Source organism: Bacillus rossius, chromosome 2 (assembly GCF_032445375.1).
Source record: "Bacillus rossius redtenbacheri isolate Brsri chromosome 2, Brsri_v3, whole genome shotgun sequence".
NCBI lineage: Eukaryota > Metazoa > Arthropoda > Insecta > Phasmatodea > Bacillidae > Bacillus > Bacillus rossius.
In genome coordinates, this window is record NC_086331.1 from 125,478,382 (window position 1) to 125,500,618 (window position 22,237).

Here is a 22,237-nt window from a genome sequence, read left to right on the forward strand (position 1 = left end):
GGCTGTTGTACAAACATCAGCGATGGCAATTTAAATTGCGGCTATGGAGTGTAAAGGACCAAATGTTTTTACGTCCGCGCGTATGACGCCGTGCCGTACCATTGTCGCCTGGCCACAGACCGGGCCGTGAACTCAGTCTAGCCAGTGGCAGGGAATTCACTCAAACAAAAGCAACCTCTGCCCATTTAGCTGCCGGTAACTGTACGGTTTGATCACTCATATTGCATAGTGTTCAAGTATTTGAGACAAAACTGGAAGTATTATGGCGTGCAGATTGTCATGAAAGCCACGCTTATGTTGGTCGCACTTTAGTTTTAAGCAAGTCAACTGTGCTCCCAATCGTACGAAATAAGGACTCATACCAAAAGTTTATATAAGTCTGATGCTGTTGTTTGTACTAGCGGGAATATATTTGACATTAGATACCGGAACAGAAATGAACAGATGATTCACGTGGAAAAGGTTGTTAAATGAATGATGCAATGAAAAAAAAAATCATTGGCCTGACAGGATTGGTGTGAACCAGGTGGTGATACGCGAATAAGAACTTTAATTTTTGAAAAATTAAAAAGTAATTATCCGGACAGTAATATCGGTTTCACTGTCAGTAAAGGATGGTTTGGAAAGGTACGCGACGTGAGTTGAAGGTCACGCCCGGGCGGGCAAGTCAGCCAGCCGACTGACAATAAAGTACATAACCACGTATCCCCCGTTACACAGTGTCGTATTTGTCATACAAAGTGCGATGGGAGTCATATAAAGATAAATGGTGTGACATATTTATATTTGAGTGTTATTCAATGCATTTATATTACGTAAAGTATATTTTCCTACACAATTTTGGAACACATTAAATTAATTAGCCTTGCTATTTATGGAAACTAATGCTTCAGAATACGCAATTTTGAATAACACGAGCATTTTTAGGAACAAATTAGTCGTGCTAAGTGAGGGATAAGTTAACGATTGTACCATGGGAAACCCACTACGATGTTAGGAATAGGATTCAAACCAGGGTCCTTTGGAATGCAAGTCTAGGGTCTTAACCACAGCATCACTCCATTTTAATTAACCAAACTAACACATAATCATAACTAGCTTTACAAATTTATAGTTTTTTTGAAGACTGCAAAACACTACTAGTATCTATTAATATTATTATCTATTAGTTAACAAGCACCTAACTCAATGATCGTGTACTAGAAAATTTAAAAAACAAAATTTTCTGAACAATATTATTTTCAGAGAAATAATTTACATACCCTAAATAAATCAATTATGTTACTGTGTGAAGTTGGTAACAATATTGCATGCAAAATTTTACAAATTTGTGAATAAAAATAAATATACCTAAAAATTTAAATATGTACTAACTTAAATTTAGTGACTCATAAACATGTAAGAGATTAAATATTCTAATCACTTAAAAAAACATTGTAATAAAGTTAACATTAACTGTTGTGAAATTCCTTTATTTCTTCAACCAGCACTAGCCCAAACCAAATGAATTATTCTAAAAGATTATAGTTGTTACCAAACATAAACTTATGGCTGACACATTTTCACATGCAACATATTGCAGTAGTGTATTTCTGTTTCACTGAATTACGTAGTTTGTTTGTTTATAAACCCAGTTTCCTAAGATTCTAGACATACTGTTTCATTATTTAAAAAAAATCTTGTACAACAAAACTTTAAAGTGTGTGTGTGTGTGTGTGTGAGAGAGAGAGAGAGAGAGAGAGAGAGTAAGTGTGTAAGTGTGTGTGTGTGCATGTGTGTGTGCATGTGTGTGTGAGCATGTGTGCGCATGTGTGAGTGAGTGTGTGTAAATGTGATTTTGTTAGACATTCACATATGGTGAATGAATGTTGTGATTCATAATTAAGCATTCATATTTGTCGCAACTGTAAAGCAATCACAAACTCTCATAGGATTCTGGTATGAAAGCAAGAGCAAATCATAGTGGTACAGAAAAAAGAGTGTGTAAAAAATTTCAAAATAATCTGAGGACAGTTTCTATGTATTTGGCAGCAATTTTGTAACAAAATAAGTTAACTAGAACTAACTATACACATATGTTTTATTTTTTGGGATATTAACATTTCTGGCTTATCCTGGAAAGCTAATTGGAAGAGCAAAATAAATCCTAAATACAGCCAACCACGATTTGAAATCTGAATCACGACCCCTAGAGCTAGAATTCAGGTGCACTGACTACTACACCACCAATTCTAATAAATATAAATACAAACCAGAATTTCCTCTGAAAAGACAAATTTAATATTTTGAGCAAAAGTTGAGTGTAAAATCTCTTGTGTAAGAAAATTGGTAGAAGACCCAACTACTAACTGCAATTATTTATTACTCAATTTTTTTTTTAAATTGCTAGAGACAAAGGCAAAGTAGCATACTACTAAATTTCCTTTACTGTTTATTTAGTTTTAACCATGGATTTTTAGTACTCACATGAATATGTCTGCTCTCATCTGCTTCGGTGACCTCATGCTCCTCATCACTGTTCGTACCACTGCTACTCAAAGGGAGTGCGTTATGCTCCACATTATCTTCATCACTAAGTAGCTCTGCCAGCCCTACTGTGTCATCGTCTAAAAACTCTTTTGTACCTATCATACAGGGTAATGGCTGCAGCAAGTAAGTGTTCCTTGGCTGAAGTATAACACGGCCAATACTGAAAGAACACAAAAAGTGTTTCCATGACGTAGAAGGATAAGGAACCCTTTAACAGCTATGAAATTCACATTTCAATGCAACACTAGACTAGTTAACTAATTTTAGAACTATTACGGTACATCACATAATTTTATCACAATTTTTAAGCTTGATCAGAGAAATTAAAGTAATAAGCAAACCAATCTTCATTTTTCTTTACCCCCATCCCCATATAAAACAAAAATTCTCATTTACTAACAGAAAATAATAAAAAAATAATAATGCTCAAAACTTTATATACATAACGATATCTGAAGATAGGTTTAAAATTTAGTGATATACTACTGTAAAACAAAAATAATATTAAATGTTCTATACCTTTCTGAATTTTCTTCATCTTCACTATCACTTGAAGGTACTTCAACAGTATCAAACATGGTGTCCAAAACTGATAACCCTAACATTACAGAATTTTTTACAGTTGCCAGGTTTTCAGCTGCTTGCTCTTCCTTTGACTTAACCTAGCACAGAACATATAACAATATGCTGAACATTAATAAACATTTTTTTTTTAAATAGTTGTAAAATTATTCATCAAGTTTTCAGCAGAAAAAACAACATGAATATAAAACACACAATGACACTGCAAACCAATGTCACATTTAAAAGAGTCATAGAAATATTTTTCAAGTCTAAATGAAAAAATTAACATACATAAACCATGAAAATTTACATTAGCCAGAGCTGTTGCATGGAAGTATATCTGTCATGCTCAAAGTTTCTAAAGCACAAATTTTTCACGCAATTAAAAAAAAACTTACATCTGCTAAATATTAACTGCATATAAATAGTTTGTTTGTGAGTCAATAAATCAGTACAACAATCTTTCACATTCATAGTCTACTTATATTCTTGTTGCACTCCAGCATCTATTGGCTCGACTGCCGATACCCAATCTTGACGTTGGCAGACCTGGATCATGACAATGGTGATTATGTCATGGCTAGCATGGTTAAGGCTTTCCCAAACTACCAAATTTATTTTTAAAAGCATGGTCAAATTCCAATTGACTCAAACTATATTTGCTTCAAATGGTTTGATACAAGGGTGTTAGGTAGTTAGATGATGTTTATAAAGGATATCTCACACAATCATTTCACTGTAAATCAAACAGGAAAAAATAAGCACGTAATGCTCGAAACAGGTTAAGGAACATAAAAAATTTATCATTCACATAAATGCTATCTTTTACGGAAACTAACCCACACATTATCAAAGAGTTGATAGCTTACTTAGCAGGTTCACTACTACACTGGTTTCAGTTATATCCCTGAAAAGCAATATTTTACCAAGCATATTATTTAACAAACATAGTTTAAGATATTAGTCAGCATATCACCTCAATTAATTTGAAATATTCAACACCTTTTGAAGACATTGTGACGGCTCTCTTCCCACTTTTTACATCATATTTATCAGGCAAATGAAAAGTAAAAAAAAAAGGGGGGGGGCGTTCTAATGTATAAACATTTATTTACTGTTTGTTAAAAACTGCAAGAGTTAATAGTTTCAACAATTGATACAAGTATTCTTAAATAAACCCTTGAATTTTATTCCTGAAGATGAGATATGTAATTTTAATATTCATGCACATGATTTCTGAACTTGGTAAAACACACACACACACATACATACATACATACATACATATATATATATATATATATATATATATATATATATACATACATGAATGCTGAACTTCACATACTTTCATGTTCCTTACATACACCAAATCAATTTTCAACATCCTATAATGTTGATTACCTGAGGATGTGCTTCAGATGAACTTCTTCCTTTCTCCTCGTCGTCATCATCGTAAACACGATTCTCCACAAACTGGGTGTTGGTAAGCATTAAAAAGGTGTTGGTAACATTGCTGATATCTACTGCAGTGGATTTCATTCCATCTACCAGTGAGTTAAGTGCCACCTCACTCGCATGGGTCCTTTCCAAAAGAGCCTTACAGGAAAAGAAATATACATTGTCTCTCTCTCTTTACATGTGTGTGTGTGTGTGTGTGTGTATACATACACACACATACACACACACACACACATAAATGAATCACTTCAAATGCACTACTGTATGGCAAAATAATATAGACCAGTCACTTAAATCATTAGACAGTCAATTCTAATACATTCCTGTAACAGTACAAATCAGAAGAAACAAAGCAAGGTCACTGAAGCAATGTAAATACAGTACTGCAACAGCATATTTAGTTTTCTTTCCATAACTATTTTAATTTTCTTTTAAAATTATTTCCAAGTTTACAAACATATGCTGTTCGAACAGCATCTTAAAATAAAGTCTATCACTAAAAGTAATAAAACAAATCCGTACAGGAGCATTAGATCAACAATTCTATTGGTACTAGTACAAAAGAACACTTGTAATGCAATATTACTATGATGACATTCAATCATGAATACACCACATAAGGTGCCCAAGAAACCAGAGCCAGAAGGGTAGGAGTGTGCCAAAAGCACTTAATAACCTGTGCCACGCAAGGGCAGAAACATTTGATGGCCCACAAGATGCAAAACAGCAAGTATAGCAGCAAAACTGGGGTGATTTATAAAAGTACACTAAAAATAAAATATCAATAAATTTATTTCTCACAAGAAATTATTAGTGAGTAGATAGAGGATGGAAAAAATTTAATTCAAATTAATAACAGTTTCAAATGCGAAGCAGTATCTTGAATGAGGCGTGGTTGCCACGAGGTGCAAGAGAGTTCGTGACACCCGAGTGTGAGCATGCGTCCGAGAGTGGGGCGTCCGATGTCTGCTGGGGTCTGGACTTCATGTGCAGAGGAACTGCATGGCCACGAGGTTGGGGCCAATCACCTGGACACTGGCTGCAGCATCGCAACAGATAAGTCCAGCATTTTGCTCCTAACTTGCCTGAACAGACTACTGGGTTTAAATTTTGCAAGGAATAAATGTGCTTCCAGTTTACTACTGCCTAAGCAGGGAACTAACATTATTTGCCGTGGCACTTATTTTTTTTTAGAAACTATTTCAGAACTTTTTGTCACCACTACAGCTTCGTATAAACTTTCATTTTAGTTTGGAACTCATACTTTTACATGACTACTGTCATGCTTCTGCACGCTTGCACCACGAAACAGTTTGTGGTGAGCAGTGCGAGGGATTTCGCGCTCAATATAAACGAGCGTCGCTTGCAGTGTAATCACTGCTGTAGACACCTGAGTGTCTGAAGTGGGAAGGAGTTAGGTGTGGGCCGCTGACAGGATCCCTACATTAGTTGCGCACCACTAAAGCAGTTAACGAAGTCAGACTTTGATACTAACTATTTTACACAAAACTACAGCAATAACATTGAACATTACTTGATTTTTTTTATTCCAAACCTGTTTATGCGAAACTAGCAAGTTTGCAGTGTGCCCAAAATAATGAAAAATATATTAGTTTAGTCAACATTAATTTGGTACTTCTGCTGCTCGAGAAAAGAAAAGAAAAGAACAAGACCACGGCGGGCGGACAGTGGTCTGCGAAGGTCGTGCAGGACGCACAGGGCGGTGAACTGAAGACGAAACCACGAACGTGCGCCATGAGAGATAAGCGGCGCGCAGGGACGGGGGAGGGGTGGCTGGGACACGTTCTCAAGATAAGCTCACAGCTGGGGGTCCAACGCTCGCGGGCGACCTCTGGCCGCGTAAGAAAAACGTTGCTGGAAGTTAACTGAAATTTTAACTTACAACTTACTAGTAAAAAGTTAAGCCAGTTTTAGGACTTACAATAATACTATATAACGAAAATCTTAGTGACAAACAAAAAAAATATTTATACCAAATAAATTTAAAGCATTCTCATAAATCAAACCACAATACAGTTAACAATTTAAGAGTAACCATAACCACACAAACTGCTACCACATTGTTACCGTAACCATGCTAACTGCTACCAATTTGTAACGTGCCGCTGCGCTCAATATGAAAGTTTGTCTAAAGAACAAATATAGATTGGCCGTGGAAGCGCCAGGCAGAAACAGTACTAAACACATTACCCATAGGGGCACAGCGCACGCACAAAAAAATTTATGATTAACCTCCTTAAAACTTGGTAAGGTTATGTGGATCGTGATCAAGGATAAGAAATTAATAAGATCTGGTTTGGTTTACATTGGCATTTACTTAATGATTTTGTTGCTGTTATTTCTACTTTACAAACCTTATTCTACTGAAGATAACCCATGGCATTACAGCCGAAACAAAATACCAAGAAAATTGTTGACCTTATTTGCTATACTTAATACATTAAATCTTGTTAAACAATAAACCAAATGGGAGGCCCCGGAGCGAGATATTATAATAAGTAACCATGGTTATATTTGACTGAATATAAGGTCATTTGGTTTCTTAACTTTACAGGCCATTGAATATTGAGCGCGCAGGCTCTTCATAAGACAAATTATAAAAAAAATTACATTTACTCGTTAAATTAATAAAAGTGTCCTGAAACTGGTTGTTCAGAATTATAAATTATTTTATGGTTTTTTCCACTCAGGGAAAAATATGTTGAAAGCTGGAACTCTTGAGAAATTCTCCGATTGCAGGAGGCGATGAATTTCGGGGAACTAACTCATGAACTGCATGGGAGTTGAATTTGGAGCGGAATCTCTCATCCTAGTTCTTGATCCCCGCCTGCAACCAGTATTCCCATCAAATTAGGTTGGTTAACAGGCGGCTGATGTTGGGCGAAGTTAAGCCCACGAGAACGGGAAAAGAAAAGGTGTGTGTGGGGCGACGAAATAACTTACCTAAGCTGCGGGGTGGAGTAGATCAGGTCGGTCCCTGGAGATGGCCAGGTGATGCGCGACGCGGAAGATTGCTGTCGCCATGAAGAATAATAAGTAAAGACAAAAAAACTATTTCGGGCAGCAAGAAAATTATAAATTGAGTGCTAAGGCACATGGCCTTGTCGATAACCAACTACATGCTTTAGAGAAAGCCGTTCACGACTTTTCAGAAGCGCGTTGTCTCGGGCTGCGAAGAGAGATCTGCCCTTACCGCGTGCTGCCTGCCGAATCGTCAAAAATGGCGCCGGCTCGCCTAATTAAAGCTGTCTTTGGTCGCCTGTCCAGGGGAGGGGCTTCGGAAAACCCGAAGGGAACCCGAATGGTTCCGAAAGAAAAAAAGGGCTCCGGCGACCTATCGACTGAGTGTGAGGTCGACTGTTTCTCCTGGTGGGGATAGGGTGGTCAGTAGTGCGCTCTCGCTCTCAGCTAGTTCGTCCTTTCGCCGCTAGATGGCGTGGGCATGCAGATCGGAGTCTCGCAGAGACCATCGCGGCACTTGGTGGCCGCCATTTTGCAAGTGGGGGGGATTTTGGCCTTGAGGTTGGTCATTGCCGCGGCTGGCCGATGACCGCTGTGGACCAGGACCGGGTGGGGGGTATGTCCGGTGAATGACCTGCCCTGGGAGACTTCGCCGGCCAGGCGTCGGGACGTGCGGCGGAGCTTGAAAAAAGGACACCAAAACGTGTTAGAGACTGCAAACTTCAGCACACCTCCGAGAAGGGGTGGAGGTGACCATGGGAAGCTTAGGGCGGCTACTTTCGTCACGCGTAGCGCTAAACTTGTGACGAGACGCGACGGCCAGTGGATACCGTTGCTGATGATAGCCCTGTAGTCGGCTAGACCCAGCAAATTTGGTGGGAAACGGCGGTGAGAGCACTATACTGCTCAACAAGCTAACCTGCCGGTACACTCGACCGAACAAGTTTGGATGGGGGCGAAAGCAGCGGGCGAAGGAGGAAAATTGAAGTTATAAAAAAATTTAAAATTTTGTAAAACTAAGAAAATAAAAAAAATTGTGCCTAAAGTAGCACTGATTCGGCACAGCAGCACATTTAACAATCATGCATTTTGTAAATTTTTCGTTTACGAGCTGTCCCGAGACGCAATTGTACAGACGTGAAAAGGAGTAGGTTTGGTGGCACACCCAATAGATGAATGAACAAAGGATTTAAGTAGAGACTTCAAGTTAGCTATAAGTTCTATTTAATTTTTGTACTCTCTTGTATAAATGTTTTGCGGTATTTTAAAAAATACTTCAATAAAATACCGGAATGTTTTTCCTCTGAATGTGGTTGACCTTGCCCTCTGTTACATTGTCCCCATTTACTCTGCAGTTTGCCATATTTATTTATTTGTTTAGTATTTTGACTGTTAGTTAACAACTTTTGTGTTGTGCCCCTGAAGGAAGGGGGCAGGGGTTACAATGATTACTTCCACATTTTTTTATTGAGTTTTACATTTCATTGATAGCGAGGTAATTAGAGATGGAAAACAGAAAAAAACAATACAGGGATATTGGGGCTGGACTATACAAAAGAACCCTTTAGTGATTTTGAGAAACCATGGAAAATCAAAACCAACTGGGATTTGAAACCAAGTCCTTCAGTGTGAGTCCAGTCCACTGTTCCAACATGTTTAGTCCACATGACTTATTTTATATTAAAAAAAACATTAATAACATAAGAGTTAGGGACATAATGTCAGCCATAGTGATATATGCCAATGCCTTCATTTAAGCAGTTACATAGCATATTTTGATTATTTCTAACTACTATAGCTGTAGGTACTTCTAAATAAATATTATATTGTAGTCAGTTTAATGTGTTCCAAAATGTGTACGAAAATATTCTTTACATAATTTAAATGTGTAGAATAACATTTGACTATAAATATGTCACAACATTTACCTTTATAAGCCTACCAACGAATACATTTATGACAAATGTGATGCTGTGTAATTGGAGATCGGTGGTTACATAATTATCTTCAGTCAGCTGGTTGGCTTGCCCACCCGGGCGTGACCTTCTACACACACTGCGTACCTTTCCAAGAACTTTCCAAACCAACCTTTACTGGCAGTGAAACTGATGTTACTGTGTGGATATTTAAATTAAATTTTTTTAAAAATTAAGTTTTTTTTTTGCATATCACTGCTTGGTTCATACCAATCCTGTCAGGCCCATGAATTTTTCATTGAACCATTCACTTAACAACCTTTCCAGGTGAATCATCTGTTCATTTCTGTTCCGGTATCTAATGTCAAATATATTCCCGCTAGTACAACCAACACCATCACTCTCACATAAATGTTTGATCAAGTCCTCATTTTGTAAGATTGTGCACACAGTTGACCTGTAAACAATAAATGTGTGGCCTTCATGACATTCTGTACGCCATTAAAACTTTTAGTTTTGTCCCAAGACAAATAGCTTTATGGTTTTTAACACTACTTGAACATGATGCATTACGCTCTCGCTTAGAAGCCATTATTCCAACTGCAGGTGCTTGAGCATGTACAATTACCAGAAGACGTTCGTGTGTGCGAGTCCCCTCCCATTGTCTAGACCAGTGGTTCTTAACCGGTGGTCCGCGGACCACTGGTGGTCCCTGGAGGCATTCCAAGTGGTCCGCCGTAATGAGTAGAGTCGAAACAACGCGAGCCGCGCGTGGCACGAGTCCGAAGGCGAAATGCGGTGCAAGAGGGCGGGGGGTGGCGGTTTCGTTCCATTCGTTCTTTGTTTTACCGGCGCGGGTTGCCGATCGTCACTTGTAGCGTCGACTATGTAATGAGCGGTAGGGATTTGTAACGTGGCCTTGAGAGAGTGACGAGTACCTACCTACTACAGTACTTGGTTTAATTTTTAAAGTTCGTCAGCAAAAAGCAAATTTCCTTAGTGCACGAAGGTAGTTATAGTAAATAACTACTCCAGATATAAATACTACGTAGGTAAGTAAAATAAATATTATCTATTTGTTTGGTTTAGGTATGCCACACAACTAACTAATTGCGGATTACTAATTTTACTTTATTTTCGTCACATTGTAAATCTGCTAGGTTTCTTATTAGGTACCTACTGTTGTTTTTAATCATTTTTATAAAACGGAAAATAATGCACATTTCAGTACTTTTGTAGGTTAGGTTAACCGTTTTAGTGAGCAATTAAAAACGAGCCTTATTTGACTTGCATTGTTTGTTTTTTCGGGTTAAACCTTAAGGTACGATTCCACCGGTGTGCTGCACTGTGCTGCACAGTATTTTGGTGGAATTGTACCATTATAACTTAATATTTCAAAGCAGTTATTCTCAACCAATTGAGAGGCAAAGTCGGGAATACATAATAATGTCATTTCGGTGACAATGCAATTGTTTGGTATAATTGAGCAGATTATGATGTATATGTAAGTATAGGTACCTACTTAATAATACCGACGTATTTGGGCTCATTTGATACATCTTGAGTAGTAGATACTTTTACCGTCATTCCCACAGCTGGCCATAGACCTCACAAATAAAAGCTTGTCAAAACAACACATTTTTATTATCCATAAGATAAGGTATACATGTAATACATAAGGTATACATAAGATTATACCTGTCTGTATTATCACTAAAACTTTGTTTTCAGGAAAATGCCACCAAAAAGAAAATATGACGACGAATATATTAAGCTGGGATTTACTTCAATAGAAATTAATGGAGAAACTAGACCGCAATGCGTTTTATGTGCAACTGTTCTTTCTAACGACGCTTTAAAACCGGCAAAGTTGGAACGTCATTTGAAGACCGTGCATCCGAAGTTCTGTAACCATTCGCGAGAATTCTTTGAAGGCAAACTAACAAATCTTAAAAAAATGAAACTTGGACCCAGTGGAACAAGTTATTCAACATCTGAAAAAACATTATCTGCATCATTTGAAGTTTCAAAATTGATTGCGAAATCGAAAAAAGCACACACAATCGGCGAATCTTTAATAAAGCCCTGTATGCTCAAAGTTGCAGAGGAGCTTTTAGGCGCGGAAGCTCAAAAGAAAATTCGTGAAATACCGCTTTCTAATGACACAGTTAAGTCACGCATTCAAAAAATTTCAACTGATATTGAAGACCAAGTTATTGACAAGATTAAAAACAGCCCTTATTTTGCATTACAATGTGATGAGTCTACCGATGTTTCGCAATGCTGTCAATTACTTGTATTTATTCGATTTTTGGAGGACAATAAAATGTTTAAAGAAGAGTTATTATTTTCTCATGAACTTAAAACGACGTCGCAAGGTGCAGATGTTATGAATGCTATGTCAATATATGGAGGAACATGGACTTATGTGGGAAAGGCTTGCCGGGTTTTGTACTGACGGTGCTCCTGCTATGCTTGGTTCTCGCTCTGGTCTTGCAGCATTGATAAAAACCAAAAATCCCTCCTCAATTACGACGCACTGCGTTATTCACCGTCAAGCATTGGCTGCCAAAACGCTCCCGGAATGTTTCACTATGGCTCTGAAAACTGCTATAAAAGTAGTTAACTTCATTAAAAAGAGTGCACTCAATACTCGTCTATTCAAACAGTTGTGTTCTGACATGAACTCTGAACACGAAACTCTGCTTTTCCACACAGAAGTTCGTTGGCTTTCCAAAGGAAACATGCTGTGGAGGCTGTACGAACTAAGAGAGGAAGTACAAATATTCTTAACTAACAAGGAAAACAAAGAGTTGTTAGATCAGTTCTGCGAGCCCGAATATAAGGTACGTTTTTCTTATTTGGTCGAATTTTTGCGCAAATAAATAAATTGAACCTTCAACTGCAAGGGTCAGGAAATTTGAAGTTGCAAGGCATGAGCAACATATTTTCATATGAAGATAAAATCAGGGCATTTATTGCTAAAATCGAGCTATGGATCAATTAGGTCGAAAGAAAAAACTTTTCTGCATTTGATACGCTCAACCAAATTATTGACGGACTAGGTGCAGATATTAAAGAAGAAATTCAGAAGAACATGAGATCCATTTGACTAATTTAAAAAGTGAATTCAATCGCTATTTTCCTGACTGTGAGGACAGAAGTATTCAGAAACTGATCCGGAATCCTTTCATTGTCAACGTTTCCGAAGTCTCTGATGAAATTAAAGAAGAAGTGATTGAAATGCAACACGACACGAACTTAAAAGATACATTCGAATCAGGAATAAATCTTGAAGATTATTGGAGCCAAAAAGCAATTTCTTTTCCAAAGCTTCGAGACATTGCTATACGTTACCTAACTTTATTTTCATCGAAGTATCTATGCGAGCAGGGATTTTCGACGCTTCTGATTATTAAAAACAAGCATCGAAATCGGTTGGATGCCACTGCCGACATGCGTTTAGCTTTGAGTAGCACTGAACCAAGAATTCAGAAGTTAGTAAAGAGTATGCAGCCACAAAAATCACATTAAATTAAAATCTGTAACTTTTAGATTTTTGCCAAATAATTATGAAATGAGTGCTAATTATAAAATTGTGCTTGTTTTCTTTATCAAACAACCCTTAATTTGGGTTTCTAGGTAAACCAACTGGGTGGTCCCTGGCAAGACATACATTTGGTAAAATGGTCCCTCATAACTAAAAGGTTAAGAACCACTGGTCTAGACTGAAGTTCATCACGGCCCAGTCTGAAGCCGGGCGACAACGGTACGGCCTGGCGGCATACACGTGGACCCAAAATCATTTGGTTCTTTACACTCCATAGCCGCAACTGAACTCACCATAGCTGATGTTTATAAAGCAGCCGATAGCATAGTCTGGCCTGCGCGTGCATCCCCCCCCCCCCCACCCCAAGTAACTGTATGCCACCGAACATCTGTTGTTTCCCGAGTTGAAACAGACTTCATGACGTCATGGCCGACTTTGTTTTTTTGCCTGTGATGATTTTATGCTAACTGAAATTCACAGACGTGCTATTCAAGACTGGAGCAATAAAATTAACATGGTTGTAAATGAATTTGCACAATTTGAATATGTGCTAAGTGAGGGATTGATTTGCTGTACATGAATAAATAAAAACCATTTTATTAATTTTTTTAATCAGAAAATTTCACCTAATTAATATTGAAACAAGACATATATGTTTTTCTGGGTGTTGTGGTTTCAAACTATTATCCTGAAAATCACTACCATAAAATTTTGTCATCAGTTATTTACTAAGTGTTATCTAATTCTAATGCTGGTAAAAGGTTATGGAAGAGTTCATAATTTTGATCACTTCTGTGACATTTAACAGCTTGCAAATAACATTTATTACACACAAAATTTGGTGACAAAATTTGCAATTAAAACACAATTGTTAAAAAGCTATGTATTATGATTAATCTCATTAATAGCTCTTGAAAAAAAAATTTTTTGTAATACAAAAAAACCATCCTCACTTGAGAAAACTGCTGTAAATGTCGCAAGAGTCCCGCATCCCCGGCTAAGTTCCAGTTTCCACTGTTTTCACTTATATCTTCAGTGCTCCAGGGTCTATCCCAAGGTTTGCAGTCTTTGTTCTCCTGCACAAAAAATAAACAATTTTTGATTTCTGCACATAATAATAACTTTATCTATATGTAAACTGTAAATTAGACTCATTAGGGAGATTTATGTGACTGCTACACATACAATTTAACCTCTGAGAAATAATTTATTATAAGCACTATAACATAAGCATGTTTGGACAGCAATATTGGCTACATCATTAATAAATGTATAAAAATATGAAGTACATGTATGAATTGGGTTATTTATCAACACTGTTTTGTTGGACATGACCGAAGTGGAATAAATGCAGCAACAGCCATCATTCCGCCATTTGTAATTGTTATGAAGCCATGGACTGATGCAGAAAGTATATTTGCTATGAAACTGTTTTATAAAAACAGTGAGTTATACCATCAACTAGCAAAAACTTCAAAGAAAGTTTGGGGTACACTGCAATTAACTTTTTTTCCCCCCAAAAACAGCCATAGTCAATATTTTATGAAAATTGGATTATGATAGCAACTTGTAGTGGAGGGTAGTGACATATCCTTGTTGAATTTGTGTTGGCAAAATAAGCCTATGTTAGAATTAAAGGACATTGATAATTACACAGTTCTACAAAAATAATCCATCTTAATCTTATTTCTTACAAAATCAGCACATGTAATCTAACAAGGAGACACATCAGTGAGTCATTGGTTTGTACGAAGTGATTCACACTCATCAAAATGGCATCTAGTTTTAGTTCAAATAGTGCTCTTGTGAGGCCACTAGAAAGAAAAAAGGAAGTACAAAAAGAATATGGAATAAAAAAGATGATGCTTCAAGTGAACGAACACATTAAGGAAATAAGTAAATAAGTCAAAATTTTCAAGATTTCCTTAAGTTCTATGGATTTGTAAAGCCAGAAAGTTGTCAGCTCTTTGGACACCCAAAAAAAGTGCCGTGTCAGAGGTGGTAACTATGGATGATAGTGATAGACATTTCATATAACAGCAGTATGAATACAGTAGATGGTGAAAGGAATATGCACAAAAATTAAAACAGCATATAAACATGAGTGTGGAAAATAAGGAATATATATATGTGATTCCTTCCACATTACCAACCCTGGGGGAAGAAAGAGAATACAGGCAGCACGGCCAGGCATGAAAACAACTAAATGATGATTTAGGTTTGCGGCGACACTATCCTGACACATAGAAAGAACCCATGCGTTTGGTTTCAAAACCCTCAAAGTACTTACCATACGTCTATTCTACTGGTTTCTCCTCGACCCACGTCCCGCCCAACTACAAACCTTCGGCTGAGGGCAGGCGCCTATTTCTACCAGGGGGAGAGTGTTATGGCACAAGGTTATGAAATAAACGTGTTGCACCAGCAAGTAGGCTAAGCTGTGGCATCAGTGTTGACAGCACAAAATAGTGAGACAGAACCTTACATTCGTGTGGCCAGCAGCCGTTGCATAAGGGGAGAGGGAACGAAGATCTTGTCAACACAGCCACGAACCCGAGGTTTCAAATATGGAGCCACGTCCAAAAAGAGGCTTTTTCGAGGTGGTCAAGACAACGGAGCCAGCTGCACTGCAGTACTTCCTGCCACCGCATCACGCCTCTGCAAAAGGCCTGCCGCGGCCACGAACAAGATGCACATCAACGGTAAGAGAGACTTACTAACAGGTTTGATAGGCAGTGGCGTAGCCAGGATTTGTGTATGGGGGGTGTTAAGAAGCATGCCACCCCCTCCCCGTATTAAAGCGGGGGGTCCGGGGATCGTGCCCCGGAAAATTTGGATTTTAAGGTGTAAAATAGTGCTTTTTTAGCAGTTTTCGGTACTTAAATTTAAATATTGTAATGACAAAAATTTTATTAAATTTAATATGAAATTTGTTTGAGTGATGAATAAGAAATTAATTAAAGATTTAATGCTAAGGGGAGGGGGGGTTGAACCCCTAAACCCCCACCCCCTGGCTACGCCCCTGGTGATAGGCAGGCGGTTCAAGTCTCAAAATAAGATATGTTTATAACATATTAACTGGTAAATATGTAGTTGGGCTATATTTGTTAAAAAAAAAATTTTATATTCCAAAAATACTTTTATTCTATGTTTTTTAACTTCCTCTTTTCATAAAACCCGGCGGAGATAAGAAATTATAAATACTTTAAGAGATATCGCCGTTCTTATTTTGCAATACACAAGACCTGTGCAATCATTCGACCAACGCAATTTTTTTTTTCTGTGTGTTTGTGAATGCCTAATTAATTAAAATGGTCAATTAGGTCAGGTCAGTTACATTATAAATACTTTCAAACTAAGCAGACATTAAAAATAATATGAATTAATTTTAATGGTTGAAGTATTTATAATGTAACTGACCTGACCTAACAAACGGGAACAAAGGATGAACAGTAGGATCTCACGTAATTTTTTTTTTACTTATTAATTGCGCAACAATATCCAAATAACAAATAAAACATTTAATTTTAAACGTTAAAAACTCACCTAACTTAGAGTCGGGTACAATGGTAAATGCCGCAAGAAAAAAAAATTTCATACTCGTAAACAAGAAACAATAGTACACGCCGCATGAATGCACAGGTATTGTGATGAAAATTAAAAAATTCGATATCTCCTAAAGTATTTGGAATTTCTTATCTCCGCTGAGTTTAATGAAAAGAGGAAGTTAAAGAGCATATAATAAAAGTATTTTCGGATTAAAAAAAATTTTTTTAACACATATCGCCCAACATTAACTTGATTGGGTTTTGACTATGGTAGTCAGTGTAATAACTGTAGAAAATTGCTTTACCTTAATGTAACATTAACGTTAAAACCTTTCCCTACCTTTGATTCTTCTCAAGCTTCCCATAAAAAATAAACGTGTGTTAACTGCTGGATGATGAAAGCCGGCAAAGGCAATTGGGAAGAAACTAAAATAACAGTATGTTAGGTTAGCTACAGTAAAAAACTATGAAATCTAGTGAATGGTTGGTTAAATTAGCTACATTAAACTACATCTTAATTTTGCATTTCCTAACCAACCGTTTAAAACATTTTATACAATTTTTAATATAGCTAACCTAACAAACCGTCCACAATACTATTGAGTATTGAAGTAACTTTAACACAGCTAACCCACCCAACCATTGTTACATCACAGTATTTGTAATACATATATGGAACCTATCCACATTAAACCCCATGAACTTGTAGAAAAAATGATTGAAAACCATATCAAGAAGAATAAAAAAATTCTCATTTAAATAGGAAACATTTCAGAATTACACGTACAAACCATCAACCTCGCTAATCAATTTCTTAGATCTTACAGAAAATTGCAAATCCAATGTTTAAACGAAATTTGTAAAATCATAACATTCACAACCCCCATTTCAGAATTTTATTAAACCTGATATTTTTTATACACCAACCCCCAATGTTACAAACTCGTATACAACAAACGACATAACCAACTTACCATTAAAAACAGTCACTATAAAGTCAATAATTAAGCAATAGGTTTCTTGCACAAAAACCTGACATTATTTTAGTGACCTGCCAAAATATTATTAATTTATACCAGATGAATATCTCTAAATAATGGAATATTAGTCTAAATTATGTCTTGCTTTGACATTTCGTAAATAAACGTTACAAAGAATAAATATTGTTACTTGCGGCTATCGAAAACAGTATACTTTAGATCGATATATAATCGAAGGTCCCTAAAATGTGTTATCGACAAGAAAATTAGTTAATTATTTTTTCTACGAGTGTCCTAGCCACTGGCAAAAAGCAAGTAAAATTTTTTTAGGAAAACCAATAATTCTAAAAAAAAAACACCTAATATATGTAAATTAAGCCGGTTTCACAAATAACGCCTATATTTTAAGAATATAATGAAGATTAGTGACTACTGAGAAATACGTGCATCATAATTTAAGTAAACAAATTGTGTAAGTTATACTAACACAGTTAATAAAACGTGAATTTACATGTCAATAGGAATTTAAGCATCATTCATGTAGATGAACCAAAAAACATTTAATAATTCATATTATTATCAAGAAGCAACTAATCCTCAGATTTACGGGTTCAGACTTCAAGACATGGACACAGACCCTTATTTTAGGTTTGATTTTCAAAGTTGAAGTATCACAAATGTTTCCTTCAACTGCTATAAATACACATTTTCTTTTAAAAAAAAAAAAAAAAAAAGCATGTATTAATATGTTACGAAACTCTCAATGTGGGGGCTGGGGAGAAGGCACTTAAAGACAATTAGGTAAATTTAAAAATTGGATGCTGCAGGGAAATGGCAAAAATTAACAAAAGTAAAATGTTTTGAAGCGATTAATAAATTATATTTGAACAAATTCATAAATAATGTAACACAGAATTTTAATATTACAGTAGCTGGCATACTCAAGTTTTTACTTAAGCTATCATGAATTTTATTTTCCTAGACTCTCTACTTTAAAGACTTATATTGATTTAAAATATATATATTTTTTTTTTTAAGGATGGCAATTGGCCTACAGCAAAATGTTATGGAAATGAAATAGTAACATAGAAAGCTTTGTACAAAGTTCACATGTTTCGTCTGGGGACAACCCAGTGAAGGCAATGCTGAAAAGTTCACAAGAAAGGTTTTCTACCAGAGGATAGGTGCGACCACGTGGCCCGTCAACTACGAAGGCAAAAAGCAGAACACGCAAGAATGCGCGGTTGCGAATGGTGCTATTATGTTACGTGATGAGTTCTTTTAAACTACCCCGAAGGTGGGGCCATACACAGGACAGATGGAAAAGAAAAGATAAAACTCACGACATGGTGATTACAAGTGTTGAAACAAGGTATTGAGGACCCCATGGCACGCGGATGCGTTCGACACCTGAGCCAGGCAAACGACGACTAGTGCGCCTCCGGCAGCTGCACGCTGCTGAGGTCTGCGTTTCCCACGCGAAGTACATGAAGTGCGGGAACCACTTAGGCTGAGTTTTGTGGCATAACTTAGTTTAGCTATGTAATACAAATGATGATAAGATTTTGATTAAAAATTATCGATTTAGAACTATACAACAAAGTTTTGAAACTATATTTGGCAGTTTCATCATTTGCCGTCGTCCGGGGTCTCGGGCTCGAGTCCCGGTGCGGTTCTTAGCGGGAATGGCTGTCGCAAATGTAATGAGTCCGGGTGGGCGCCAGACTAGTTCTGGTGCTAGTCGGTAGTTGGGTCGTGGGGTCGATTGCCCTGCGTGGCCCACTAGGACCGTCGGCGGTGTTGCGTGGGTTTGAGAGATTCCCTACTCGGCGGTGGTTGGGAATAGCAGGTTTAAAGAAATGTACGCTGAAGTGGGTTAATAAATGACGTGCGTCATTTATTCAGTCGACAGTGGCTCTGGTGTAACGTTGTTGGCTACATGCCACGTCGTACAATAGGTGACGTTACAAGATACAAATTACACAATTACACGCAACTGAGTCTGAGAGTTACTGAATTACCGTAGCACAAGTTTACAAAAGGAATGTTACACGAGGTTGCGTTATACAAATTTACGAATGTTACGTCGAGAGATGCGTCGCACAGATTACAAAAGAAATGTTACACGAGGTTGCGTTGCACAAGTTTACGAAAGAAAATGTTACACGAGGGTGCGTTGCACAAGGTTACAAAGAAATGTTACAAAGTCACTAATTATTGCGTATTATCGTGTCCCTAGGCGTTTCTGAGCCTGGCTGCTCAAAGAGGGATGAGGGTGATTGGAGGCGGCCAATCCCGTAAATCTGCGTATTGAGGCGGTGCTCGCGTCCATGGCAGTGGAGCGCGGACCGCAGCTAAATTCGCTCAAGAGTTCCTTTACGGGGAGTGTCAGCACCGGAGCGACTGAGATTAACAAAAGTTCTGTCCTCGGGAGTCGGCCCGTACCGGATAATGCACCTACCCCGCGGACCAAGTGTTGTGCAGGGGGGGGGTGTGATATTTATGCGGCCGGATTAGGTCCTGGACCGAAAAGCTGGACCGGGTACACACGGAGAGATTATTAAAAAGGTTTTGAAGAATGACTATAGTTACCAGAAGTGAACTCGGTGTGGACAAAGGATGATGTCTCTCCGTGGGACGTGCGTCCGCCCCGGTCCACGAGTCGCACTGTACTGGCGTCATGTCATGGCGTCCGGCCGAGGCTCGGTGGCCCTCGCGCCAGGGTTGACCTCATTACGTTAATTTATGATCTGATAAGTTAATAAGAGAATTTAATGATGTTAAATTCTTATATAAATTATAAAGGCTGAATTAAGGTAATTTGTCCCTTCTATGAATTGAAAGTTATTATATTTAAGAATTATTGTGTTTGAATTTTTTACGTCACACCAGCGACTGTTCGTTTCTTGTCAGATTGTTCTGGTGTGGTTAATGACGCAACACAAGGTTTGAATAATTATGTCATAAGGTCTGATTGATTGATTCAGGCAGAAGGCCGCCAGGGGAACACTCACACGCGTATTTATGTAGTTGCACACGTGAGTGCCCGGGCACTCCTACGTCGCACTTCTGTCAACCGACTTTAAATTACTACGTAATATAGTTTAATAATTAGTGTTTGTTTTTATACGTGGTTGATTGAAGTGACAGTCTGTTTATTTGGGGGAGGCCGGGTTCTACCTTAGTTGTTGGTGGCTCGCCTGACTCGGGTGGGTCATGGCTAGGGGCGCGTTCCGTTAGCGGGGTGAATACTGGCGGTTGCAGGTCGGGCTTTAGGGTGGCCTTCGGTCGGACGACGTCACATTAATGTAACATAGTAACATACTGTAAAAAGTCTCAATCGTGCCTGGCTACGAAAACGACTGTTTCTCGCACATACAGAAAAACACTTGCAAATTATCTTGCTTAATGTTGCAGGGGGTATAGTGTATAGTACTGTTAATATTATAAAATTATCTGAAACTCTTGAGGGTTGAATTAAAATTAAATAGTTTGAATTGAATTTATAAACTGACGTCCCTCGCCCTGCGGTCCCTAAGTCCCTATTGCGAATGATCCTGAAACTCGCCCAGATTTGCCCGCGTAGCTCCAGTCGGAGAAATGGTGGAGTTCAGGATAACGTGGCCGGGACAGGAAAACGTGGGACCGGGAGGGAAACTTTGATGCCGACCGCCAACGCTCCTCTATGTCGCATAGACAGCTATGCCTCATCAACGTCTCGCAAAGGCGTGTGCACCCAACGTGCTCGTGCACGCACCAAAGTGTTAATCGTGCAACGAGGCGAACACCAGGCAACAAGTGCTATGTCGGCGGAAGGATCCAGCTGGGTGTGGCATATCCCTCCGCCGAACTGCAACAAATGTAATTATGTATATTTTTCCACAGGTTTTTATTAGACATTACTTTCATTATTTTAAATTTCAGTCCTTTCAAAATTATGTTTCACTGTGCGCCTTGTCCCGAACATAGCCGGTTCAGTTTCCCGCGAAATTGACACGTTTCCGTGGGAGGGATGGCGGGCGAGGAGGGTCACGCGCGGTGAGAGCGGCAGTGACCTTCAGGAGCTCGGAGAGGCCGGCAGCTTCCGCCTAACACGGAACCAGCAACTTTCGTTATCACCGACATGTAGTTTCAATAGTCGTAATCTTTCTCAATCTTTTTCGTACAGTTCCGTGGTCGGCCTCAATTTACCATGTGGTATTTCACTTTAAATAATCAGTGCTCCAAGACGAGTGTTCAGCATAATACGTAAGTACGGTGGGGAGTCTATGAGAAGTTACGTCGGCGCTTCACGCAACAACCTAGCCGACCGGCTAAATAGTTTCAGCCAGCATGGGGCAGCCAATAGGCGACACGTGCCACCAAACTTATTAACGAGTCAATATCTGGGACAAGTCTAAGAGTCAGGTAGAGTCGCCGGAGTTACGGGCCTAAGTGTCATTAGCCCAGTGTAATATGTAAAGTGTAATAGTAAAGTGTTCTATTTGTCAGGGTATAATATGTCATGTTAGGGTTTATTCTGTAACCGCGGCATCATGTGCAAGAGTAGGTCCTTAACGCGCAGTATAATCGTGAGCCGCCACTGAGTAAGTGGCTGCGCGTGTGACTATTCAATTCGGGACAACCGTTACAGCCAGGACGGGCAGCACTATGTATAGGGCTGTGACGTAATAAATTCATCAGGCATCAATCAGTAACTTTGTGTTT

The 22,237-nt window shown here is 38.2% G+C and overlaps 1 protein-coding gene across 4 annotated transcripts in view; it reads right to left on the reverse strand.

Annotated features, from left to right (window-relative positions):
* The window catches only part of LOC134529779 (WASH complex subunit 2-like), a 58,855-nt gene extending 41,113 nt beyond the window's left edge, over positions 1–17,742 (reverse strand). For 2 of the 4 annotated variants that reach the window (XM_063364219.1, XM_063364218.1), the window contains exons 1-5: positions 17,338–17,504; positions 13,956–14,078; positions 4,498–4,692; positions 3,049–3,191; positions 2,467–2,689 (exon numbers count right to left, since the gene is read on the reverse strand). In XM_063364219.1, the coding sequence (XP_063220289.1) occupies positions 2,467–2,689; positions 3,049–3,191; positions 4,498–4,635 (504 nt within the window). In that variant the 5' untranslated portion in view covers positions 4,636–4,692; positions 13,956–14,078; positions 17,338–17,504. Of the gene's footprint in view, positions 1–2,466; positions 2,690–3,048; positions 3,192–4,497; positions 4,693–13,955; positions 14,079–17,337; positions 17,505–17,524 lie in introns of those variants that run through there. The other 2 variants (XM_063364216.1, XM_063364217.1) reach the window with 2 other exon arrangements.
* Positions 17,743–22,237: the final 4,495 nt, after the last annotated feature.